Below are 25,612 nucleotides of genomic sequence, written 5' to 3'. Positions count from 1 at the left end.
CCGGTGGAAAACGACGTAACAGCCGGGAAAACGCAGCAGTGAGGAACGTAACAGCGGGGTTCCACTGTAATTGGCTGTTTAAGCTCTGTACTGCTTGCAGAAGCTTTAGTTAGCTCACTCAGTTGCTGTCTGTGTGAGTGTACTTTCCTCAGCAATTCTACGTTAGCAACATTTTACTTTTAAGATAGTGAAGAGTACACCCTTTGATATCCCGAAATAAGTAGGCACGTGCGAATATTCAAGCACTTCGAATATTTGAACGAATATTGCAGTATTCGAATTCGCTTCGACACAAATTTAAATTATTCGAAGTATTCGAAATGAACGAATAGGCATATATTGGACCGCACGTAATTCTCCTGTAAAGGTGGTTTCACTGCAGCCAAGCAGTGCTATGCAGTGAAAACATCCGTCTAGGAAAAATCCGCTTTGCTGCAAAGCCCCACTTCAAGGCTCAATTAAGATATTACCCGCATATCGATTGCTTTTTAAGTTTAAAGGCTTGTTTACATGCGATAAGAATAGTAGATTTTAGATGTAACATATTTTACCAATTATCACTAGCATGCTACTGAAATTCAGGTCCTGCTACTGTTCAAAGTTGCTTGCACTTTACCATGAGCCAAAGAAGTGACAGTCACACTTACCTTACTGTATGTATGCAACGCAGGGGTGACCCCAGGGAGCCAGTACTCACGTCTCTTTGTGACCAGTGCCAAGTTGTTGCAGTGGTCGGGTCGCTTCAAGCCATGGAACGCCCGCTCTCCATACTCGGACATCTGGCACAGGTACTTTGTGCCAGATCCGACGGGCCGCTTCCGGCCGGCCTCCCGAGGGGGGGCCGCCTCGCCCGCATCCGGTCAGCGCTCCCAGAAGTCTACGTCCGCACAGCCAGATCGACGGCTCAACCTGGTCTGAAGGCAGGATGGCAACCTGGGTCGGTTGCCCAACACTGGTTGTGTTGGTTGCAAGGCTTTATGGCAAAGACGACAGAGAGAAGGTGCGAGAAAGGATTGGGACAGGATTGCCACAAGTCAGGACACCGAGCTTTCAGTGGCAGTCCTAGATGCGGAAACAGCACAACGAACGGGCAAGGAATCAAAAACGGAAGCAAACGGGACAGGTGATTGTGTCGATCTGAGGCTGAATGTTTGGGAAGCAAGCTCTACCGGTTCTTTGTTTTCCTAGCTGTAGATCCTCTCGTGAGGCAACGCCTAGTTCCTTTTATTTTCTTCGCTCTTTTGCAGCCTTACATTGACTGGGCGACGTTTCTCACATCTTGTCTCTTAGTCGTGGTACTCGTCAGAATGACAACCTTAATTTATAACCCCAATTTTAGAGAATGGATCTCGACTGATCCCGCCTTGAGAGCTTTGGAGGCAACAATTATGAACACCTCTATGTGAGCTGAAGTTCATCAACTTTGTCACATATGAATGACGTATGGGCCAATTATTTTTCGAAGGCTGCAGAGGGAGCATACATTGTGCTTACATTGTGCAATGTGCACTCGTAACAAGAATGACCGTTAGGAGGCACATAGACACGAAGACTGTTTTGCGAAGTCATGATAGTCCATTTGAATCTCAACTTCTCTTTATGTTATCTAGACCGAACTAGTACTACTATCACTTTCACAACTGGAAATACTAGTTATGCATGCCACAATGACATGTTATGCTTAGGAAAATGAAGGTATTTTTCATTGTTTTGCTAGCATGTTGATCTGCAGCTGTCCTATAATATGCTTCTCATTATGGAATGGACTAATTTCGTTTTAGCAAGGCATTATTTGCTGTTTAGTTTAATGTGTGTTTGTAAAGTAGCTGTGAGGCTCGTTAGTCATATAAGATACTTTGAGTATTAAAATGGTGTTTTAAAGGGACACTAAAGAGAAACAGGAAGTTCAGCTGTAATGACAGTTATTGCAATCTCAGTTGTGCCATTATGTACTGTGAACACAGCTTTAATGAGCGGTAAAATAGTGAAAAACTGAAGAATAAGTGCTGAAACTCTTTCAAATTTTCTGCATTAGACGTTCTTGACGTCAGAGATCACAAATGCAGTTCAATGACAATAGATTGAGAGCTTTTCATTACTGTTAATGGAAACGCAAAACAAAACAAACCTTAAACACATAAACAGCATTCGACAACTGGACGCCTTGCCTTCCGTCGGCGAAAAGACTTTGCCTTCTGTCGGCATGACTGCTGTTCCATTGTCAGGCACACCTGCCCCGTGAGAATCATTTCGTGCTCTATTTGACTGAAGTTGCCGAAATGCAAACCTGCTCCCCTTGCAAGATCTTCGTTGTGAGCTTCAGCGTCAGTAACAGCATCCCTCACAACAAACATGAAAACAGCGACCGCTTACGAATGCTGATTTGAGGTACAAATTGAGGACAAGGAAAAAAAAACGAGTAAAGGATAAAATGTTCTCAGTTTGTGCCACAAATCTTTCATTAAGCTATGCACCAACTTTTCCAACGTTGCACTCTGCTAAAGCTAATGCATGTGGTGACATATCATGAGGCACCCTCTGGTTCGCTGAGAGCAATGAGATCCACGGTAACACTGCTTCAATGCCAAGTCTGGTGCAATCGAAGTTGAGGCAGATATTTGGTCTCTCGTTATGAATTTCTCCACTAATAATTCATCTTTTGCACCAAACAAAGAACTGTGCGCATTCCTGAAGGCCCATCTCTGATTCCAGCCCAGCTTCTTGTTTCCCCATAGTATCCCTTTGAAGCTCAGTGTAGAAACCACAGACCAATGCACTGTGAACCCGGTGCAGTTGTTTCACGTGTGATGGAGAATGGTGTCTCACTTTTTTTTAACACCGACAGAACTTGCACAACAACACGGCTTTAAAACAATCTGTTGTGCTTGGCTTCTCTAGTGGCCAGGGCACAATCAGCGCTGCATCAAATAGGTTTCACCAATCTCGGTGGTGAGTGGGCGGCAGCACTGTGGCCTGCAACCGTGCCACAACAATATTTGTGATGCACCAAAGCCTCAGTGTCACTATTTGTATTTATTTAAGTCACTGGTGAAATTAGAATGCTGCGAGGTGTTTGAAATTGGGGTCCTAGTTAAACCGTGCGAGCCGATGACAGCACTGCGAAGCAGTCCAAGTAATTAAACATATACAAGTTGAAGTTGTGAATCATTTTTTTAGGGACCGAAATGGCAAGTATTGTCAGTGCAGACAACTGGAAGCTTTGTCCCTAAGGTTTAGGAACACTGAATGTTAAGATGGATATCTACAATAGGTCTGCCACATTGTACCCTGCACGCATAGCTGAAATCCAGTAACGGTATCTGGTAGCATAGAAAAAAGGAGAAAATATGGCATTAGCTCCGAGCTGCATCAGGGCCATCTCCTAGTGGCAAGACAAGTTAGCCATGTGCAAGCATTCTGTTTTTGTTAAACGCTGTCAAACTTTCCAAGAAAGCAACGAATCTCTTTGTGTGTGTGCAGGTATCTTGCACAACCTCTGAAGTGGTGGTGTTTCGCTGTTGCTCAGGCATGGTGCACTGTAATCTCGGAGGCCTCGCACACCACAATGTCCCTACATGACCTCAGAGATGTGCAGAGGCGAGGGGTGTAGCGTTGCTTCCCAACTGCTGCTGTAAATGTGCTGCTCCACTTCGGCAGCTGTTCTCCTTCACCCGATTTACAAAATGCGTTCGCAAAAAACAGTGCATAATATCCATTTGACCACTGGCACCATGAGTACTTCGAAGTACTAGTTTCAATTTCATTTACTGTAGCAGTGAAACTTGCTTATATTGAAATCTTGGATAGACACGCTTCAGTATGCTGAGGTCGATAAACGCGTGGTGTTCTTAGCAGTTAAAGGAGCACTGACACAAAAATTTGGACCTTGTTCTTTTTGTTTAAATATATAGCTTATGACCCACTTATCACGGCTGCAAACCTCGTTTGCGTGAGTGCGCGACGGTTATATATTTAGAGACGTTTTAGAGCGCCCAGTCGCAGTTTCGGTTTCAAAGAGCACCGAGCTAGGCAGGAGCACTTCAGGAGGCAAGGTAAACACAGCTGGCCACGTGACCATGCAAAATTGTGACAGGCGGCGCGCGAGAGCGGGTGCGAGTGGGCACCGCACTGACAGTTTGTCTGCTACGCCAGTTCGTCTGACGCGGGACGCTGCGAGCTGCTTGCTTCTTGTTCCGCATGTTTCACGCTAGAAGTGCGGACGTTGTCCGTGTCGTTGCCAGGCATGGTTCCAGCAGTCAATAGAGTGTCTTAGTCTGTCCGGCATTTAAAAATGTGTCGCGTAAAACCAAATAAAGTGTCCTCAAGCTGGCACCAGGTCAAGTGGCGCCAGCTATGGAGGATTAGAAACAACTAACAAACGCATAATCTAACTAACAAACGCTTAATTTATGTCCTCCGAGCATTCGGACGCACCCATCTCGACTCGCTAAGCCTACAGCATCAATTATTTGACTATGGCTCTCAAAAGCGGCGCCGAATCGGGACGAATACATCACTGTCAAAGCTTAAGGACATGAATCTAAAGTAAATGGAAGCATCAGTTCGGAGCTTACACGCTACAGAGCGCACGGTGGCCACTTGATAGATTCAAAGTGTGCGACAACCGCTTTTGGCAGTGCGGCCATGTTTTTCGGAGGCACGAATGTCTCGCCGGCAAAGCTTGCCATGCACGTTGGACAGCTCTCACGCATGCGGCGACGGCCAGCGTCCTGTGGCAGGCTTGCCGCTAGCGTGAGCGGGCCATAACATCTGCCAAATGGCGCGACGAGCAAACAGCGGAAGGGAACACAACCAGCACACGCAAAGCCGCAGGCACGGAGGAAGAAATGGCAGGTAGCACAAGCGCAAGGGCACAACCAACAACCAGCCAACACAAACTCGTGATGTAGGTTTGTTTACATTGCCCCCGCGTTGATGTCGGCGTCGCGAGGCGCTCGCATCTCGCTCAGTCGCGCGGCATGCGCTTTAAAATTGATTTTAAGTATGTTCTAGGCTATATTGGCCCTTGATATTTCATACACATTGTGTATGGCTCCACATACATCTATTTCACTCATTATCTCGTCTTCGAAATTTTGTGTCAGTGCACCTTTAAAGAGTGAAATGCTGCGTCGTTATGTCAAGAATTTTGTTATCCTGAAGTTCATTATATCGAGCTTTAGGTGTATCATTGTTTAACATCATGTTTGCGCCTCACTAAAACAAGCACTCATTGCTTTCAGTTAAGTGGCCAGCTTGACCATATTTCGGCCTTGTAGCCTCACAGATCACTTCAGGCTGACCTGTAGTTTCACGCAGAAAGATTTCTTCGTTGTTCTAGATACAGTGCTGCACTGTGTGCGCCTCTCTCTTAAATACTGATACAACTAGGGCTGCTTGAGAGATGCTCCTTCACTATGGCTTTTTGTTTCTAAATACTAGGACCATACTTCTAATTCTGTTAAACAGCACACCAACATCCTCAATTGTCTGGCTGTGTCACGGTGAGGAGAACTTCACCTACTGCTGGAGCAACAAAAATATATATTTCTTTTTATGATGTGGACACGTAGCCTTTTTAAACTGTCAGATCTGTCGGACGTATACGACAAACATGTAGTATCACGCGACTTCACAAGCTGCACGCCCTGGGATAGAAAATTGAAGAAGCTCCTTGGCGGCATTCGCTGTTCCCAAACATGTGTTGGCTATTGAGCGCCAATTTCCACCTACCAGCCTTACTGTAGCCGGCAGAGTAGCTCAGTTGCATGTGTATTGTCGCAGGACACGTATGACTTTAATGCAAACATTCATTGATGTTGTGGCCTTTGTTTCAGAGAAGCTCATTTGAAGTGTAGGTACCAGTATTTTATCACTTATAACCTGCACAAAATATTCAGAAAATTCATAGCTAAAGTCTGGGTGCGGGTTATATGCGAATTTCAGTGCACAAGTTTACTTCACGGCACTGCTTTGTGATATTGCAAGGATGGTGGCTTCACGGTAATGTGGGGCAGGGATCTTTTATATGTTTTCCCCCTGCTGTTTGTACTAGTTGCGTGTGCAGGTTATATGCAGGGACGGATTATACGTGAAAAAATACGGTATACTTGAAGGTATTTTTCACATTTAAATGTCCTGAAACTTCTCTATTGCTTGTTCGGATATGTTATTATGCTTACGGGTGAAAGTCAACGCATGCAATGCATCTTCAGTAGTCAACGCACCGGCCCTCACATGTGCAGTTCAATAACTACAGCTGACTGGATCATTTTTCCAGGTCTTTTATGGTCTTTCGCAGTTTTGGTGTTAACCATGACAGGCATGCACAGAAGCTTGTCGTTGCTAATTGCTCTCATTGTGGGAGTGACTGCAGTGTAAAAGGAGTCTGTTGATCTGCTTATGAGATTATCCTTTTTTTTTCCTAATGCGCGTGAATGAGCATATTTTTGTATTGTATGCAGTGCACCTCCACATAATTCTGAGCTTCTGTGTGTTCCCAGTGGATCTTTGTTTGTTGCAAACAGAGGACACTGGACAACAGTCCAACCCTTGCTCGTCTAGCGTATTTAGCATATTGCACCTTTTCTGACGTACCGAGAGTCTCAGCTCCTTGAGTTGTGTTGTGCCAGCATCTTTAATGCCGAAAAAAATTATTTGTCACTAGAGCCAACATTTCAACAAGTGTTGACAAGGACTCGTCTTCATCAAGGTGGCAAGTGCCTTCCTTAGCAGAGTGTGCGTGTACACTTTTCTACAGCCCATCTCGATAGCCCCCTTCTGTCCTTTCCTTTCCTTCCCCACCTTTTCTCTCCTCTCCTCCACTTTGGCCATTGGAGGAGGGCAAGCAAAGCGTACACAAGCACTCTGCTGATGAAGGCAGTTGTGGCCTTGATGGAGACAAGTCCACTTGCCGAAGCGTTGACTCCAACGACATTCCCTCGGCAAGGATTTTTAAAAATCTTTCCAAGCCTCCACCTTCCCCTAAACTTCGGTATTTTTTTTTACTTCTCTAATGTTGGCACTCCGCGTTTGGCTTGCCTTACTTGCCTGAAGTGTCATGTTGTCGCTTGTTTTGTATCCGGCTTGATGTGCTTCTATGCTGATGCAAGGCAGGCTAGCGTGGTATGTACTAAGCAGTTGCAATGTAGCATTTGCAGTGGTGTACACTTTTCGACCCCGAATGCGTACCTTTCTTACTACTGCCTGATGAATGAACAAGGCTCTGGGTTCACTTGCCTCCATTGGCAACGCGGTTGCACGAAAGTGTAATCTGAAAGCACGTTTCTGTGTCGCATGTTAAAAAAAATATATCGTATTTTCCCACATGTAACCCGCACAAAAAAACAAAACAGAAAATGTGCTTAAAAAGTGGGGGTGCAGGTGATAGCAGTGGTTATATGGATATTTTTTTGTTTTTGTAGATTTAAAGTTAGGGGTGTGACTTATATGCGAGAAAATACAGTAATACTTAGCCCTCCAGCTTGGAATCTCTCTAACCCAATGTGGCTTTGTCGCACTGCCCCCCATCAAGCTATCAGCATTGTCTCACCACATGCATATCTCAGCAGTTCTGAACTCCCCCTGTATGGAGAAGAATATTGTTCCTCGTTTGTATTCAATTTCTCTCTGTTCCTCCACTTACTTGTTTGCACAGCTGCATTTAACAAATATTGTTGGGTTTTAATGCTCCCGTGGTATGTGGTAGCATTCTTTGAAGAGTAATTGATGCAGTGACGTTTACGATAAGTGTGTGCAGATTTTTTTTGTTCACTTCCACTACTTATTGTTTTGCGATGCTACCTCCTGTTACTGAATCACCATTTCGAGCCGCTTTCTCGCTTCACCCTATAGGTCAAGTTATACTATACGCACAGATATTTCTGCACAGTGTCCTTTTTTGTTTTGTTTTTGTTCTTTTTCAGCTGTGATATAAAGCAGCCTTACGCTTTTTGTGTCTTAGAAAGCGGCTGTGAAAGATTGAGTATTATGTAGTTTTTCAACCATTGTCTGTACCTTGTGCTTTTTATTTGCACGCCTTGTTCACAAATATTGAGTGAAGTACACCGTAGTGTAACTTCGTTAAGTTGAATTCTGCGGGAACCAGACGTTTGGTCGACTAAAATGGAGTTAAACTGAAGAGAGCCCGTTGAATATAGCAGCCGGTGACCTGAGCTGCATCCCTGGATGGGCTGAGCTGTAGCTGTAGCTTAATATTTCTGCGCAATTTTGTACCAAGCTCAACCGCTAGACAACCATACAGTGTGGGAGATCATGCTTCTCTTGTCCTTGGAAGAAAATTGATGTGGCTGACCATGACGGGCAGTTTATGTCAGCAAGGAAGTGTTAGCGCAACAAAAGTGTGTTGTCATTTTTAAGATTGAAACAGAATAAACATTTTCTTATGTTGTTCTTTTTTTTTCTGTGGCATAGCTTATGGCACAGTGAAAAACACGGCAGCACTGTAAGGATAGGTGGATGTACCATCTTTCTAGCCCTTTTTTGTTTTTGCGTGTGTATCTGTGCACCCTCCCTCGCTGTAATTCCTGTTGGTGCTGCGGGTAATGAATTTTAAAAATGTTAGTGTTCCGTGTGCATTGCAGACTGCCATATTGTGTCTGCAATGGACTCCTTGAAACCAGGCAATGCCAGATATCTAGATTTCAAGATATGTTCAGCTGGATGTTTTCGTTGCGAACATGTTGATAAAAGAGCGTACCTTGTGTAAAGGATTGGCTTTCCAGATCAGGCACTATATCTCAGCATGGTTGTTTGACAACTCCCGGTGCAGTGCAAAGGCTGCTGTAATCTGCATTTTAATTAATTGTTTGGCTGCACAGTGAAGTTCAGGCTGTTCATAATGTGTCTAAGACTAGCCAGCACATTGCTCCATGGTTGTTTGGGGTTTTCGTTCACGTTGTTTCATTGCAACAGTTATTAGTGTTTATAGAGTGTTTTTTTTTTTTCATTGCGAAAGGGTGTTTGCCCCTTTTCTTGGCTGGTCTGTCTGTCACAGCAAACTGCAGAAATGTGGGCCGCGCTGCGTGCAGATGTATGTGTGTGAGAGAAGTGTTGCAATGGTGGAGCATAGAATCTCAATTGTGAGATCGGTTTAATGATCTGTCGACATGTCCTGACCTGTTCGCAGGCATGCACATTCTTCTGCTTGTATTTAGTGGTTGTGTCATTTTTACCTTCGTGGGATTGTCAGTTGTGGTGTTGTGTGTGTGATGCGGTGCCACTATAGACTGTTGCATCATTTGATGCTTCATGAACTTGCTGTATTTATTGTAATTTATTTGAACAGAAGTTTAGAAATAAACTGTGTGTATACATTTTGCACCTGTATTGGCTTTTGTTTATTTTCCCTCTCGTTAGCTTTTTTCTCTTTCCTTACATCACTCAGGTGCATCAAGAGTTACTAAGATTTGTGCGCAATCACCACTGAGCTTGTCAGTGTACCTTGCCTTGTCATCATGTTAGCAGTGTCCTGGCATGTTTGGAAAGATCATCATGAATAGAGTGGAGGAACAACGGCTTTATATTAGCTACAAAACCAAGACGTGTGAATATTCGAGGCAGTGGCAGTGTGGCTTGTGCACAGGGACAGCTTTCTGTGGCAGTTCAGCGTGATGAAATGCGATCGCTCTTTGCGCTAGGGTGGCTGCTTTGTGACAAGAAGCGCATCAGATCAATCTTCTAAGGCGATCCCTTGTCGCTGCGCACATCGTGGAAAGCTTCAGCGTAGCGGCGCCGGCCGCTTCGAGAGTATAATTAAGAGAAGCGGATAAGAGATTCTGCTTACTGACGTCTAGGGAAGCGAAAAAAAATAATAAAAAAGCGAGTGAAAGCAACTGTGCATATATATGATAATAGAGGAAGTTTAATAATATTTCATTAGTGAAATATAATACGTGGGGATCGAGAACGCCTGCCCTTTGCGCCTCGACCCCCAGCTAGCGTGTTGTGCCGGCCCTGCATGGCTCGATCGCCGCGAACCGCGTTTAAACGGCAACATGGCGGCCATATCCACGGCGCCGGGGCTTTTTTCCCGGCGCTAACCATGCTTCTCCCTCCCCGACGTCGATACGTCCTGGCGCCGCGTTAGTATACGCCACCGTGCCATGCCCTTCCTCATTGGCCGCTAGTGACAGGCCCCGGCCCGCTTCTCCACCTGAGCTCGCTTCTGTCTGGCGCTTTCGCCGCAGTGGAGATGCTCGCACGCCTGCAACGAGAGGACCATGCGCTGCATTTACGGGTGCCTTCTCGTTCGTGCACTCGGTGGTCCTGTGTGTGGTAGCCGAAAGCGCCGCAGACAAGTGTACTCTGTCGGTCTTGCGGAGTTCCCCTGTTCGGCCCGCAATCCGTCATTTTACCACTGTGCTGCATCTATAAACCCACGTTTGTTAACGTCCTGCCTTGAGTGCCTTTTCTGCGCCGTGTCGGAGAGTCGACAAACCCCGCCGTAGCGATTTCGTACGTTGCGGCGAGGAGCGTGGCATCGCTTCCTGGTCGAGCTCATGGGTAAGCCTCGTGCAAACCCAACGCCACATATATAACTGGCGGCCTACGTACATGCCTTCATCCAGAAATTATATGTTGCTATTGAGAGCAAATTAAATACTAAGTACATTAGTGATAGCTTTATTATTGACAGTTAATAAGGGAACGTTGGACCGTGGACTACAATATAAAGTGCACGGTTAAATAGACACAGCGTATGGCTTTTGCCTTTAAAATGGAGGTGCGAGTTGGTAAATAAGGGACCCTGCGAGCTCTTCGTACAGGTCTTGTGGCCTGACCTCTTTGCTTCTTCTGTAATCGGGAGGAAACGATTCACCATTTCTTTCTGCCTTGTCGCCGCTTCACTATTCCGAGGAAAAGAAATATTAGAACCACCTTCTCGAAATTTGCGCCCGGAATTAACAGAACCGGCTGTCGTTTCGTTTCGTGCTCTGCGATACAGCCACAGATATAGATATGTTTGCTTCGCAAAGTAATGTTGAGCTCTTCACCCGCGATCCGAGGATCGCGTTTTGCCCCGTCAGAGACGGTCGTTAATTGTGGCTACTTGCAAGTCAGAGGCTTGGCGATTGTGGAGCAAGTAGTTTTATATACAGCAAAGGTTACAAAAGGAACATATACAACGTACTTACAAGTTCTGGCCGGCTACTTTGGACATCGTCCGAACCGCGGGAGACCCGAGCACTTGCCTAGCAGTAACACCGCTCAGACCAGGCTGCCCTTCTTCCCACGGTCGAGTCTTTTTGTCCCTAGCTCAGTACCCACTTTCCCCACTAGCAGTCACGCGGTCTCGCCGACCTTGGCCAACACCCTCTAGAGGGTGTTGCCTTGGCACGCCTGTTCCTAACGTCCATGCAGCTGCACCCGCGGGGAAAGGGCTCCACCGAAAAGGAGGGGTGGCCTTCCGAGTTATTCCGCGGTAGCGCGCACTGGGAAGAGTTTTCAGTTAACCGCGCCGGCATGCATGCCGCCACCGACTGTCTTACCTCGGCATCAACTTGCCTCCGGTGTCTGACCTCGCAGTCCAGTAATGGTTGCATTGTTCATTGCCCCGGTGGCCGCCGTCAGCAATTCCCGCGCTTTCTCTTTGTTTGCACGGGCGACGTTGCGGACATACAGGCGCCAACGGCCTCCCCCCGGCTCGCTGGTTTCTCCAAACCTTACAGCAATTAAGGAAATTTTTGTGGGGTCTGAAAGTGCCCTGGTAAATTGTATCGACTTCAAGTAATGCATTATTGATATAGCTGCCCATATAGCTGCTCATTATTGATATAGCTGCCCAGGGATATTAACCCTTTAGGACATATGTTACAGTATCCGCCCATTGCTTGGCCAGAGAGAAAGAAAGCACTTTATTTGCACCCGTCAGAGAGTATGGGTGATAGGGGTGAGGCGCAGCTTCCCCTTTCGCTACTTCACCCCTATAGACGTCGGCCGGAACCAGTTGGCTTCAGGCAGTGGCCTGGGCTTGACGGATGAATCGTTTTTGGTCTCTTTCTTTCTGGCTGTGGAGGGAGGATTCCCATGACTTTTTGTTCCCATTTAGACCGTTTAGCGCAGGCCAAGCTCAGAGCATGTGATCTAGGGTCGCTGTGCCTTCACAGTTTTGTATTTGGAAGAGTGCACCTCAGGATGTCATTTGCTTGGAATATACAGGTTTGGAAAGGCATACCCGTTAGCACTTAGGACAGGTACTTAGGACAGGTAGTAACCGCGGAGCCGAACCATGAGAGTGCAATAACTAGAAGAATAAGGATGGGATGGGGCTCATTCGGCAAGCATTATCAAATCATGAATGGTAGTCTACCACTATCCCTCAAGAGGAAGGTATATAACAGCTGCATCTTACCGGTACTTACCTACGGAGCAGAAACCTGGAGACTTACAAAGAGGGTTCAACTTGAATTGAGGACGACGCAGCGAGCGATGGAAAGGAAAATGATACGTGTAACCTTAAGAGACAGGAAGAGAGCAGAGTGGGTCAGGGAACAAACGGGGGTTAAGGATATCATAGTTGAAATCAAGAAGAAGAAATGGATATGGGCCGGGCACGTAGCACGTCGGCAGGATAACCGGTGCACGTCATTAAGGGTAACTGACTGGATTCCAAGAGATGGCAAACGCATGAGGAGGAGACAGAAAATTAGGTTTGTAGGTATAACGTGGCAGCAGAAAGCACAGGACCGGGTTGATTGGCGGAACATGGGAGAGGCCTTTGCCCTGCAGTGGGCGTAGACAGACTGATGATGATGACCCGTTTCCAGCTTTCGCCAGATTACTTCTTCCTTCTTTTTGAGAGATTTATGAGGGGGGGGGGGTGGTCGGAAGGAACGTCTTCCTGCCCATTCTGTAGTGTTCTAGAATTTCTCTGTATGTGTTTAAGTCTCGCTTTTTGGCCTGCCTGCGCGGGGCCCCGGCGTGCGAGTCCTCGGGTGACCTTGTTGACGATCTCATTCCCTGTGAGTCTACTATGGGCGGGCGGGGTGCCCATATTATTCTGATCAAGTCGTTCTGAACGTTCTCCTTGCCCGCATGCAGAATTTTGCCGGCTTCTTTGGACACCTTACCAGTGTCATGAGCTTTGATTGCAGTTTTAGAAGCGGTGCATGATGATGATCCTGGTGGATGGGTTTGTGATTGAATCGCCGCCATCTCTGCTCCCTCCGGTGAAGAGTGTCTTACGCTACAGCCCGTGATGAGCTCGCCTTTGTCACTCACTACTACAGCAGCGTAGTACTCTTCTGGGTACTCTGCCGCATCGGTGTACACTACCGCTTGTTTTTGGACGAGGGAGGTTTGGAGTCCTTGGACTCTGCTTCTCCTGCGTTCCTCATTGTGTATGGGGTGCATGTTTCTTGGGATGGGGGTATTCTTAACATGATGACCCATAGCGTTAAAATGCTCGCCGGAAAAATCGTAGATATGCTAATTATGGGCAAGAAGCAGGTCAATCTACAGCTCCTGGTCGAGAACACCCCTGTCCCAAAGGTGGACAAGAGTAGGATACTGGGGATGTGGATTAAAAAAAATGGGAGAAACACCCAAACAATAAACAGACTAGAAGTCACGACCAATCAAACTTGCAGGTTTCTCAAACGGATAGCAAACAAAAATGCGGGGATTAAGGAGGCGAACCTACTCAGGCTCGTGCGCTCTTTCATCACTTGCCGAATCACCTACGCTATCCCCAGAGAGGGACAAGGTAGATATCCTCACCAGGAAGGGCGTCAAAACCGCCCTAGTCTTACCAGCGTGCCCATCGACCGAGAAGATCCCCAACCTAGGAGTGTCAAACACCCTAGAGGGAATGTGTTTAGGCGAAACTCGCAGCACAATATATCCGACTAACGGGCAGCAAAGCGGGTAGATCCATCCATAGGAAACCATGGGCTACCTGAACTCAGAATCGCGAGAGGCAGGAGGAGGAGGAAAAAACACTTATTAACAGAAAGGGGTTTGTGATGCTTGGTCCGCAAGTACCATCTAGCAGTGCTGGCTGCCCTCAGTCCAGGACGCCACAGGCAGTTGCCGCCCTGCGTGCCCTGTCGATCAATCTGATCTGATCATCAAGGTTATCGCTGGCCAGCAACTCCTCCCACCGCTCCACACTAGCTTGGTCAATGGGGGGCAGGCCGGGGATGGCCCGGCAAGTCCATGTAATGTGTATTAATGTGGGTTTCTCAGAGCACCATGGGCAGCGCGCAGGGTATTCTGTTGGGTGCATTTTGTTGAGAAAATGTAAGTTCGGATACGTTCCGGTCTGGATTAAGCGCCAGCTGGTAGCTTCCTCCTTTGTGAGCTTCTTATGGGGAAGGGAGTAGATACGTCTGAGTCCCTTGTAGTGATTTAGGATGGCCGCATACTCACACGGGACCGGGATAGGCTCCTCGGAGGCCGGGTCATGAGGTGCTCGGTCTGTTGTGTACCCTCGAGCCACCCTGTCTGCCTCCTGGTTCCCCTCCAGCCCCACGTGACCAGGCGTCCATATTATCCTGTGCCGGATGATGGGGTTTCGCGTGTCAAGAGTGTCGTTGGGATCTGGTGCACCACGGAGAATGCTAATCGCCGCTTGACCGACTCGCCCATTCAAGAAATTTCTACAGGCCGCTTGAGAGTCCGTGAGGATATCTAGTGACCGCCTTTGGTGGTTGCCGGTGGCAATGGCCAAAGCGATGGCCGTTTCTTCAGCCTCCGTAATGGAAGAGCAGCGGATTGATGCACTGGTGATTTCGCGAAGACGATGGTCGACCACCGTGGCTACAGCCTTATTGCGATTACCAGTGTAGAGCGCTGCATCTACATATCTTGCGCTCGTCTTATTTAAGTGTTGTTTCCGTAGAGCATCGACTCGGGCCTCCCGCCTGCCATGATGGAGTTGAGGATCCATATTACGGGGTATGGGGGCAACCTTGTAGGTTGCTTGGAGGTTTGATGGAACAGGCTGTTGTTTAGCGATATCTCGAAGGAGGCCCATATGCCCAAGGCGCCGCAGTAGGTCCCTGCCGGTAGAAGTCTGCGCGAGCAGGGAGAGTTGGGTGGCCAGTTGCGCTTCCCGTAACTCTTCAAATGTGTTGTGAACGCCGAGACTTAAAAGTTTGTTGTTAGAGGTTCCTAGAGGGAGCTTAAGGGCTGTCGTGTAAGCCCGTCGTAACATAGCGTCTATCTGGTCTACCTCCGCTTTAGTGAGACGCTGATAAGGAAGGCTGTAGGTCACTCTGCTGACGACGAGGCTGCGGACGAGTTTTAGTGTATCCTCCTCTCGCATACCGTGGCGACGAGAGGGGATAACCGCCATCCCCAAAGAAATTGCTTGGCCAATCACCCGTATAGGGTATGAGCCAGCTTCACTGAGGAGGAGGAGAAGAACGTGGGTGTGCGCGCGCATGCCTATACACCGAAGAGAAAGAAAAGGACGAAGAGTCGAAGCTCAGCGGTCGGCAGGGAGAAGGCGTCGCCTTCCGCCGCGATGGAGCCGGACGACAAGCCTGTCGAGGACGTTGCCATGACCGAAGCGGCCCTGGAGCCCCCGGCGCTACCTGCGCCCAAGAAGGGCTCCGACCTGCAGGTATGTGGAGACCTCGGACTATGAGCACACGCTCCAGCTGCTGGAACGAGCTGCAGACAGGGCGCTGATTGTATGATCACCATAATCCGACTGATCATATGATCAGTCGGATTATGGTGATATTATATAACATCCAATTTTTTTTTTCTTGCACAAATGAGGAAGCATGTTCACCTGAACTGGGCTGACAGGACAGCCAGTGCAGTCGAATACACTGCCTCAAAGTGCTGCCAGCCATGAGGAAACAGTGGGAGAAACTGGGCCTAGTGGATACAACATTAACCTGACTGATGGACAGAGGTTTATTGAAGAGATTGAAATGAAGTTAGACAGGAGCCGGTTTATGTACCTTCATGTTGCTAAAATAAGCCAATGAGTACTTGACAATATACTATAACCTGAACCTGGGTTTGAAAACACGATGCTTTCATTTGGTCATGCTGAAAGAGAATGAACGTTTCAAGTTTTACGAACGAAAGTATTGGGAGACACTTTTTTCACGTCACAGAGTTTAAACATACAGTTGTGACCAATGCACTATACTCACCAACACTTACGCCTCGCACATGAACTTGCGCACTTTTATCAAGTCCAATGCTGCGGCCAGTTGTGCCACTTGCAGGGCACCGGGAAGAATCCTTTTGCTTCAGCACTCCACTGGTACTGACAAATAGGCAGCACGTATAACAGGCCCAAACCATGTAGGAAAGCATATGTAGCACTTACAGCTGCCAAAAGACAACCTTTCAGTGCAACCTCTGTAATGAATATTATTAAATGCAAAGCATTTCTTAGCGAACTTCTGCGACTGAACGTATCTATCTATCTATCTATCTATCTATCTATCTATCTATCTATCTATCTATCTATCTATCTATCTATCTATCTATCTATCTATCTATCTATCTATCTATCTATCTATCTATCTATCTATCTATCTATCTATCTATCTATCTATCTATCTATCTATCTATCTATCTATCTATCTATCTATCTATCTATCTATCTATCTATCTATCTATCTATCTATCTATCTATCTATCTATCTATCTATCTATCTATCTATCTATGTAGACGCCTACGACTTTGTGCTCTCCTCGCCGTTTCGTTAATGGGATGTATACCGAAATTTCTGTGGCATAACATGACTATATGACTAACGTAAATGACAGGTAATAACATGAAAATAATGACATTTATGTCATGATCGGCATGATTTACATGCCACGGTCTTTGTGCTCTTGCGGCCATTTCGTTAACTTGATATATACCAAAATTCGGATGGCGTGACAAGAACGTATGACGAAGGTAAGTGACAGATCCTAACATGCAAATCATGACAACCATGTCATGTACAGCATGCTTTACATGACATGGTCTCGGGGCACTAGCGACTGTTAATTGAATGGATATATACCAAAACTGGTATCACAAAAGAATTCAGTAGGACGAACATAAAGGACAGGTGGTAACATGAAAGTCATGACACGCATGTCATGTTCGGCATGACATATTTGCCATGCTCACGATGTACTCGCAGCAGTTTGCTAGCTTGACATGTACCAAATTTGGTATTGCGTGAAGTGACAGTATAACGAGCACAAATGACGGGTGTTAACACGAGAATCATGACAAGCATGTCAAGTAGGGCATGATTTGCATGTAAATGTAAGAATAAGAAAATAAACATGTGCTTATGGCACGATGTCGATCCCCAGGCACCTGTTATGTGCGACTTGGAGTTTCGTAACAAAACAGGCGATAATAGTGAAAAAAAGTCAGTTTCGCCGCAAGGGCGAAGCAATGAATGCGATAGCAACAAATTAGAATGTCACACGAAGAACGGCAAGCCGCTCGATACATGCAGCGCGTGCGCCGCTCAAGCGCAAAGGATGCATGAAAAGAACACACACAGGACGAGCGCGAACTAACAACTGTCACAGCTCGACACTTGCAGCGCGCTACTCAAACACAAGGAAGAGCACAAGCGGCCGTGGCACAGGTATACAAAGGACGAGCGCGAACTAACTGCCACAGTTGTTACTTTTGTGTTTGAGCAGCACGCTGCAAGTGTCGACTATGCACAACCCAACGGTCTTAGATTTAGTTTTTTTCTTGAAAACTACGGCGCGTACAGTTACGCCTCCGCGTCTCCTGCCATGCGGCGGCGTTCGACACACTGTTTTCCCGGCGCTCCACATCGCGAGTGGGTACAGAAATTGGCCACTTTTTAGTGCGCGTCTCAAGGGCAGTTATCAAACGGAAGCAAAATCTAGGAGCGTTGCTTTAAAGCGCGCCCTTCGGGCAATCTCGCGGGGGACACTGCATACGCCGAAGCGCCTCCTAGCTCTGCGTACCTCCAGCGATAAATCCCGTATATAAATAGCTCGCCGTTAGTACTCTAACAAACGGATGGCGCGTGACCAGGTTGTCTAAATGGGCGCACTCTGGAGAGAGGCGTCAAAGGTTCGTATCCCGGTGGCGCGCTTTTTTTCCTTGAGATTTTCTTTTCTTTGTGGCTTTTATTTATATATACATACATATACATATCCTCGACATGACGGCGACGGCAAAAACTCACTGAGAGTGTCCATATAATTGCTATCGCAATCAGAAGGAAAAAAAGAGAGCCCGGTCATGGGCGGCGGCAGGCTTTTCTCTTGGGGGGGGGGTGCAAACCCGTGTTGCAGCGCGGCTGGGGAGGGGAGGGTGGTGGTGCTGGTGTAGCTTGGGTGGGGCGCAAGGGCTGGTGTGGCTTTAGGGGGGCAAGTGCCCCTTTAGACCCCCCTGCCGACGCACACGGCTCCGGTGCATGAACATTCCTCCAAATTGCTTTCCTAAATGTTAACTTCTCCACAATAAGAGGCTATGTGCAAAGAAACCCGCTTCTGGGGCCATTTCGTTCTAGTGGTCGAATGTATGTAAGTACGTGTTTCACTGAAGTCACTGTAAACGCTGCGCAGCTTATATGAGCACGCGATTTTATAACCGTATGTACCGAAACGTGATTTAACGGCGCCAGATTATGACGACACAGACGACACCCCTGCCCTGCTGAGTAACGTCCCTTTCCGCGTCGCACGCAGGCCCGGCACACGGGCCCTCTGCTGTGGGTGATGCTTTTCCTGATGAGCAAGATGTCGCGCATCTTCAGCCGGCTCGTGCTGCTGTCGGTGGGCGCCCTGTATCCCGCCTACCTGTCGTGCAAGGCTGTGCACACGCGCAGCCCTCGCGACTACGTGCGCTGGATGATGTACTGGGTGGTGTTCGCCGCCTTCCTGTGCGTCGAGCCCCTGACCGACGTGCTGTTCGGTTGCTGCCTTCCGCTTTACGCCGAGCTCAAGATCGCCTTCGTCTTCTGGCTCCAGTCGAGTACCACGCGAGGTGCCAGCCTCGTGTTCCGTAAGCTGCTGCTGCCCGAGTTCACCAGGCGAGAAAGTGACATCGACGCCCACCTCGGACAGCTGCACACGAGGGCCTCTGAGGTGCGGTCTCTCTCGCAAAACAGATTGTCGGGCTAGCTGGTCAACCATCGTCGCTGAAACAGTATAGCGCGAAAAACGACGAACACGCGAAATTGGGGGCGGACAACGGACAGATAGCGCCGCTCGGCTGCCCACCCCTTTTGCCCGTGCTTCGTCGTTTTTGGTGCTATACTTTTTTTAGTGATCACGGTCGCTCTCATATGGAGCTCTCGTAGACACGCGTCCACCACCCTTGCATAGACAAGTTATGAAGGGAAAAGCGCGTAGGCGACGGCACACGTGATCGAGAAATAGACACGCAAGACACTGAGGTGTATCTACCGTCGCGCTCAATATGACTTGCAACGCGGGAGCACGTGGCCTCACGAGTTCAAAGACTGCGCATGGCATATAGGCTAGGCCTTATCTCCATAACTAAACGCTGTTCTTTTACTCGGCGATGATTTCATATCAGAAAATATCATTGAGTTGTTGAAATGAAAACGAGTTGAAGCCATGCGCAACCTTTGAACTCATGAGGCCACGCGCTCCCGTGTTGTAAGTCATATTGAGCGCGACTGTACCTCCCTTAGGTATCCTTGAGGTAACAGCGCGAAAACTAGACGTGGACGAAAGACAAACAAAGACGGTCTTTGGCCCTTCCTCGTTCACGTCTAGTGTTCGCGCTGTCATCTCGGCATCATGAACAACCACCTAGCCCGATATAAAACCTCGTAATGTGTGTCGTCGTTATAGGTCGGCAAATTCACTCATGAGTCGACTCACTCAGGCTCACTCAGACTCAGAGCGAGCCATCAGTCTGAGTTTGAGTGAGTCCGGGTGAGTAATATTTTGGTGAGTTTGAGTCCGAGTGCGTTCGGTTGAGACAAATTTTAGTGAGTCAGAGTCCGAGTGAGTCCGGTCATAGGCGTGCGCAGGGTTCCCCATCAGGGGGGGGGGGGCAAAGGTTCATCGCAGCGCCCCCCCCCTTCTAAGTCAATGTACGGGGCAGATTTTGCGCCCCCTTCTTAGGTGATTAGGAGGCGGCGCCCCCCCTGCCCCCCCTGTGCGCACGCCTATAAGTCCGATTGAGGAAAAGTTCGGCGAGTCTGAGACTAAAGTTGCTAAAGTTGATGGAATCTTATTTGCATATAAGTAAATTCATTGCGTCCAAGTGAAACTTACATCCACGAGAGCCTTCAAATCGATAATATGTCAAAGACCACGAGACGCAAAGCAACCCCATTTATGCACGCATCAGATTTCGTTACGAAGCAAGACGCCAGAGAATCCCCAATAACAACACTATAGCAACATCAGAATTTGCGCGATAGACGCCGCACGCATTCGAGTACGCGGCGCAGGACAGCGGATAAGAACAGGTGTCATGGCACTGGCGCAGCTAAAAAAAAATGTTGCAGTGGCTTAGCTCGGCTAAGCCGAGCTAAACGCCCGGCGCCAATACGTCTGCCGAGGCTACGACGTCACTCTGGAAAGCGCAGACCGGTGGCGGCGAGTCGCGCGCGGCGGCGGCGTAGTGCGCGGGAGCTTCCGGCTCCGGTGCGTGACATCACTGATCCTCGCGGATGCGCAGCACGGCTCTTGAGGATCCACGCGAAACTGGCTCGGCTAGGCCAGTATAGCTAACGATACAAAAAAAAAATCGAGAAAAAAAGTACGGGCTGGGCGTAGACGTCCACGCGCTTGTTTCTGTCGAGACTGCGCGAGCGCTGCCACGTGACTCTGCTCCACCAATAGGGACGCGCGGACCTCATCATCTGCCCTCACTGGAGGACTCCGGCGAAGATAAAATTACGTCACTGCCTTAGTTTTATTCAGATTGCTTTGTGGCACCATCTTGAGGAGCGGCGTTTGGCCAGCGATTATTTTTTCGCATGGTTGTGTTGCGATAGCAGTATTTTGCACCTTAAGATACATATACACAATATATTGTCCAATGTATCGGAAATGCAGATACAGATACCCGTCTTGCGAGACGTATCGCGATACAGATACAAGATACCCAAAGAGTATCTAAGGTAGTATCTAAGATACATTTATTTTCGATACTGGCCAGCACTGAGTTAGCGCTGCTCTCGTAATGATTGGCCTGCGTGACACTTTCCCCATAATAGTCATCGCCATGTTCCCTGCACGCTTGGATGCTGTGCCTATTATCGCTTGCCTATCATATATGGCGCGTGCCTATTTCTCATGAGTATTCATTTTATATTTTTCACCAAGTTTCTTCACACTGTCTCGTGACGTTTCCTCCTGCAACGAAACAAAGTTTTGCTTCTTTCTAGGGATTCATCCCAATACCAAGTAGCTGATAGTCGGTGTTTGTGTGGCCCTAGCTCCCCCACCAAACGCAACATTTCACCGTCGGCGTCAGCGTCGGCATCGGCGGCGCCCACATGAGTGATGACGTGATCACGCGATGACGTCATCATGATGTCAGATAACGTGACGTCATCACATGACATCGTCGCTTGGTCAAAGGTGGGCCGATCACGGACGAGAAAGGCCAGGGGAGAATACTGCGCTCGTTTTGTTTTTTTTTTGTATTTTCAGAGCCTGGTGAGAGGCCCTTCAAAGAGTACTGACACCATGATCGAAAAATCGAATTTTACGCTAATGGACTCATGATTCGACTCACCCAGGCTCAGTCAGGCTCAGGTCAAGCCGTGAGTCTGAGCGTGAGTGAGTCAAGCTGAAGAAGAACGGCTATTTGGGCTAGTTGGTTAATATGCATATTGAAAGGGTTTGCAGCGCAAGCACGGTAGTGCTGAAGGAAAGGTTTAAAAGCGAGGAACGGAAAGCAAAGAGGGACGACACGAGCGCTGACTACCAACTGGTTTTATTGCTCACGACACACACGTACATATATACACAGAGGTAAAAACTTTTATCAAGCAGACGTCAGTAACGTGACACAATTCGGTGGCATGTCCGATAAAACTAAGGTAGAATGATAACTATTAAAAGATTAACCCTTATCCAAAAGCGCGAATTCTTTTTCATGCAAGGCCACCGAAGGCTGGCTCACGCATTCACCTTCATATTTTCTAATGTGCTTTCCGTTCCTCGCTTTTAAACCTTTCCTTCAGCACTACCGTGCTTGCGCTGCAAACCCTTTCAATATGAGTCCAGCTGAGCAATATGTTAGTGAGTTTGCGTCCGAGTGAGGCCAGTTGAAAAAAAGTTCAGTGAGTCTTAGTCCGAGTGAGCCCGGCTGAGGAAAATTTTGGTGAGTCTGAGTCCGAGTAAGCCCTCAGAGCAAAATATATTTCTTGAGTGAGTCTGAGTGAGTCCCATTTTTTCTGCCGACCTATGCTCATGTGGACCTGTGTGATGACAGGGTGACAATGGTGATGACAGAACGGCGCGCACTATACAGTTTCTAATGCTTGGGCAACGCGCTCCGCTGTTCATGTTTCATTAGACACCGATAGTAAAGCTTGGCAAACAGAAAAAATCGGCCAAAGGGGCCAGGAAGAGGAGAAAGAGCGCTCTTTCCCAAAATTATTTTGGCCCCTTTGGCTGATTATTGCTATTCCTTACCACGCTGTAACAAGACTGAATATTTTTTAAGGGTAAAACCTTAGATTCCTCATCAAATGCGAAAATTTACCGTCGGCCTCTCGCGTTGGCGGTGACAACGCGAGTGATGCGAAAACCATAACGTGATAACGTCACCATATAACGTTACACATCGCCAAAATTTGTGACGTCATCATGACGTCATCACATGACATCTCGCTTTGCACTGCCTCCTCGATCGGACCACCGATCACGGAGGCAGTGCAAAAGCAGGGGAGGTGTACAAAGATTGTTATGCCTCCGATCTTGGAGGCAGTGCAAATCCACGTTAAGTCCATAAAGCTTTCGGAGGGGGTCGGGGGAGGACCAAGACATCGACTGAGGAAAAAGAAGATGGCTTTCGCCTTCGAGTCGTCTTAGGCAGATGCATAAGGGACCCTGTCAGTTTTTTAGTACAATGATTTTAGTACCACGCCCTATCAGGAGTCGACCGTTGAGAGTGATTTACACTATTTTGTTGCATCTTGTTACGACTTTCCGATGCGAAAGCTTTGTATTTATCTACGTTAGTATGATTACATCAATTATGTTCAGCATACTATCAGACGACCATGAACGAGTCAGAAAACGTCGATTTATTAACGTAGGGATTAAAATATGTTGCATAAAAGAACTGCGCACAAACTGTAAATATTTCACATCACCGTCGTGCATCCACGTTTTCCTCGTGCTCTCAACCTTTTTATTCCTTTAAATTTTAAGTACTTACGACGCGCTTAAACAGCAGCTGCTGAAAACTTGGTTCTAATCAGAGGTTGTTGCCTGTAACGATCACTTCATTTATTTGAATGACGTCGTACGTCTTTTGTCATGCGCTTAAAACTCCGAACAACGGAACTGAACCGAAGGAACAGGCTTGGCAACCGAACACGCGCCTTTCAGGGTAGCCCAAGGCCCTTTTCAGCGTATTACATAAGGGGGGGGGGGGGAGCATCAATAACAGCACGGTCATTATAATACAAAGATAATCGAACAAGCAGACAAAAAAATAAAGGTTCGAAAAGTACTACAGCATACATGTTAGAATTTGAAAAGAGAAACATAAAGGCTGTGAAACAGGAAGAGAAACCTGCTATAAATGCCGTCACAAAAGTATAGTGCATGAAGTAACAGAGTACGGTGGCAGATTAAGAGTTAAAAAAAAAAACTCGAAAGTATGTGCCTAAATTTATTGGAGTCCTGTTCATTTACTCTTTGTTCGGGCAGCGCGTTCCACAGCTCAATAGCAGTCGGTAGGAAGGATTTGTCGAAGGCTTTGGTGGTGCCGTGCAAGCGTTGTACACTGAGGTTAATAAACAGACGGTGTGAAGTGCAGTTGAGTGGAAGCAAAATAGTGTTTCTGGGGTCAGGGAATTTATAATACAGTATGTGGAAGAGGGCAGGTTTTGAAATAAGTGTCAGACTGCTTATGGATGATTTGATGTAAGTGGTACTAGAGCGCCAGTCATAGTTTGAAGCAATAAAACGTGCTGCTCGATTCTGCGCTGCTTCGAGTGAGTTAATAAGACTAGTCTCGTGAGGATTCCAAATTGCTGAGGTATACTCAGATTTTGTCCTTATGAACGTTTCATAAGCAAGCTTGTGTACAGGGAATGGGGACAGAAAAAGTGATTCATATATTGCGCTATAACGCAGACACGGAAGCCTAAGCCCAAACGCTGAAGTCAGTGGTCAAGAACGGGCCGGAAAGTCATTTTAAGTGCGCCACGGCCATAGAAGAGTCAGGAAAAGAAGTCCTCGCCATATATGCAGGTGTACACATTGATGGCTAGCAGACGACACCAGGAGCAATCGACACTGAACGTACATGCTCCTGACGGCAAATCCGCTCGACTTCGCGGGACATTTTGCTTGAACATTCAGTACAAACTGTTTTATGAACTTGCCCAGTAATGATTCAAAAAACGTTGCAGTGGCTTAGCTTGGCTATGCCAGTATAACGTAGCGTTAGCAAAGGTTCAGCTGATTGTTCTTAGCTTTCCTGATTGTCTAGGATTAGCTTGATTATCATGCTTACTGCTGCTCCAATGAGACACACACGGTATACGTATTATGTGGCACATGTATATTTATTTTGCCAGGCAACTACTTCGGGATCCAATGAGTTAAGCTTCTCCACTCTTCTGCGCCGTTGAGCAGCATTTGCGCTCTCCTTCTCCACGGATATACCACACTGGCAAACGCCAGTCAGAGGCGCTATCAAGCGGCTCCATCCAACGCCAGGAGGCGTTGCTCCAGCGCTGTGTCAAACGGCGACTGCACAGCGACAGCGAATAGCTGCGCGCGCGCCGGCGCCAGTACGTCTACCTCGGCTACGACGACACTCCTCTGGAAAGCGCAGACCGGCGACAGCGGCGGAGTGCGCGGGAGGTCACCGGCTCCGATGCGCCAGCTGTGTGACATCACTGATCCTCGCGCATGCGCAGCACGACTCTTGAGGAGCCACGCGAAACTGGCTCGGCTAGGCCAGTATAGCTAACGCTACAAAACTCGAGCAGGACAGACTGGCCGGAAGCGTCCAGCATCCTTCACGTAGCGAGCGCGGAGAGCGGCACGCCAGCGCCGCTCTTCTCTCTAGCGGTCCCAAATCTCTCTATGGTCTTCTCTCTACGGTCCCAAGTTCCGGGGACCGTCAGCCGTCTCTTCGATGACTAATTTTCAAACCGCTGAAGTCGCTTAGACTTCAGCGCCACCACATGTCCTACATGTAACTTATTATTACACTGCGCTGTTTTAAACGTAGGGTAAAATGTGGAGTAATATTAAATTGTGTATGGTAATCTTGAGAGTGAAGTATACGGTATTTTCCCCCAAAAAAATCGTTGGCGACACTGGTTCACAGCAGCGTCTGCTTTCTGACTGTGTGCATGTCGGCGTCTTTGGTTGTGAGCGAAAAATCGCCGTTGTCCTTGAGAGAAAATGTAGATAGATGCAAATAAACAAATAACAAAAAAAA

At 47.6% G+C, this 25,612-nt stretch overlaps 2 protein-coding genes across 2 annotated transcripts in view; both read left to right on the top strand.

The window, feature by feature from the left end:
• Positions 1 to 9,338, top strand: part of LOC119390609 (glycosyltransferase 8 domain-containing protein 1) — a 38,512-nt gene extending 29,174 nt beyond the window's left edge. Inside the window, exon 8 of the mRNA XM_037658205.2 lies at positions 671 to 9,338. Within this exon, the coding sequence (XP_037514133.1) occupies positions 671 to 918 (248 nt within the window). The 3' untranslated portion in view covers positions 919 to 9,338. The remainder of the gene's footprint in view (positions 1 to 670) is intronic.
• Positions 9,339 to 15,467: 6,129 nt separating this feature from the next.
• The window catches only part of LOC119388963 (uncharacterized protein T19C3.4), a 14,003-nt gene continuing 3,858 nt past the window's right edge, over positions 15,468 to 25,612 (top strand). Inside the window, exons 1-2 of the mRNA XM_037656292.2 lie at positions 15,468 to 15,589; positions 18,676 to 19,074. Coding sequence (XP_037512220.1) covers positions 15,491 to 15,589; positions 18,676 to 19,074 — 498 coding nt within the window. The 5' untranslated portion in view covers positions 15,468 to 15,490. The remainder of the gene's footprint in view (positions 15,590 to 18,675; positions 19,075 to 25,612) is intronic.

The sequence above is a fragment of the Rhipicephalus sanguineus genome, chromosome 4 (genome assembly GCF_013339695.2).
Source record: "Rhipicephalus sanguineus isolate Rsan-2018 chromosome 4, BIME_Rsan_1.4, whole genome shotgun sequence".
Classification (NCBI taxonomy): Eukaryota; Metazoa; Arthropoda; class Arachnida; order Ixodida; family Ixodidae; genus Rhipicephalus; species Rhipicephalus sanguineus.
Note: the sequence above shows the minus strand (reverse complement) of the source record. Positions and strands in the feature narration are given on the sequence as shown.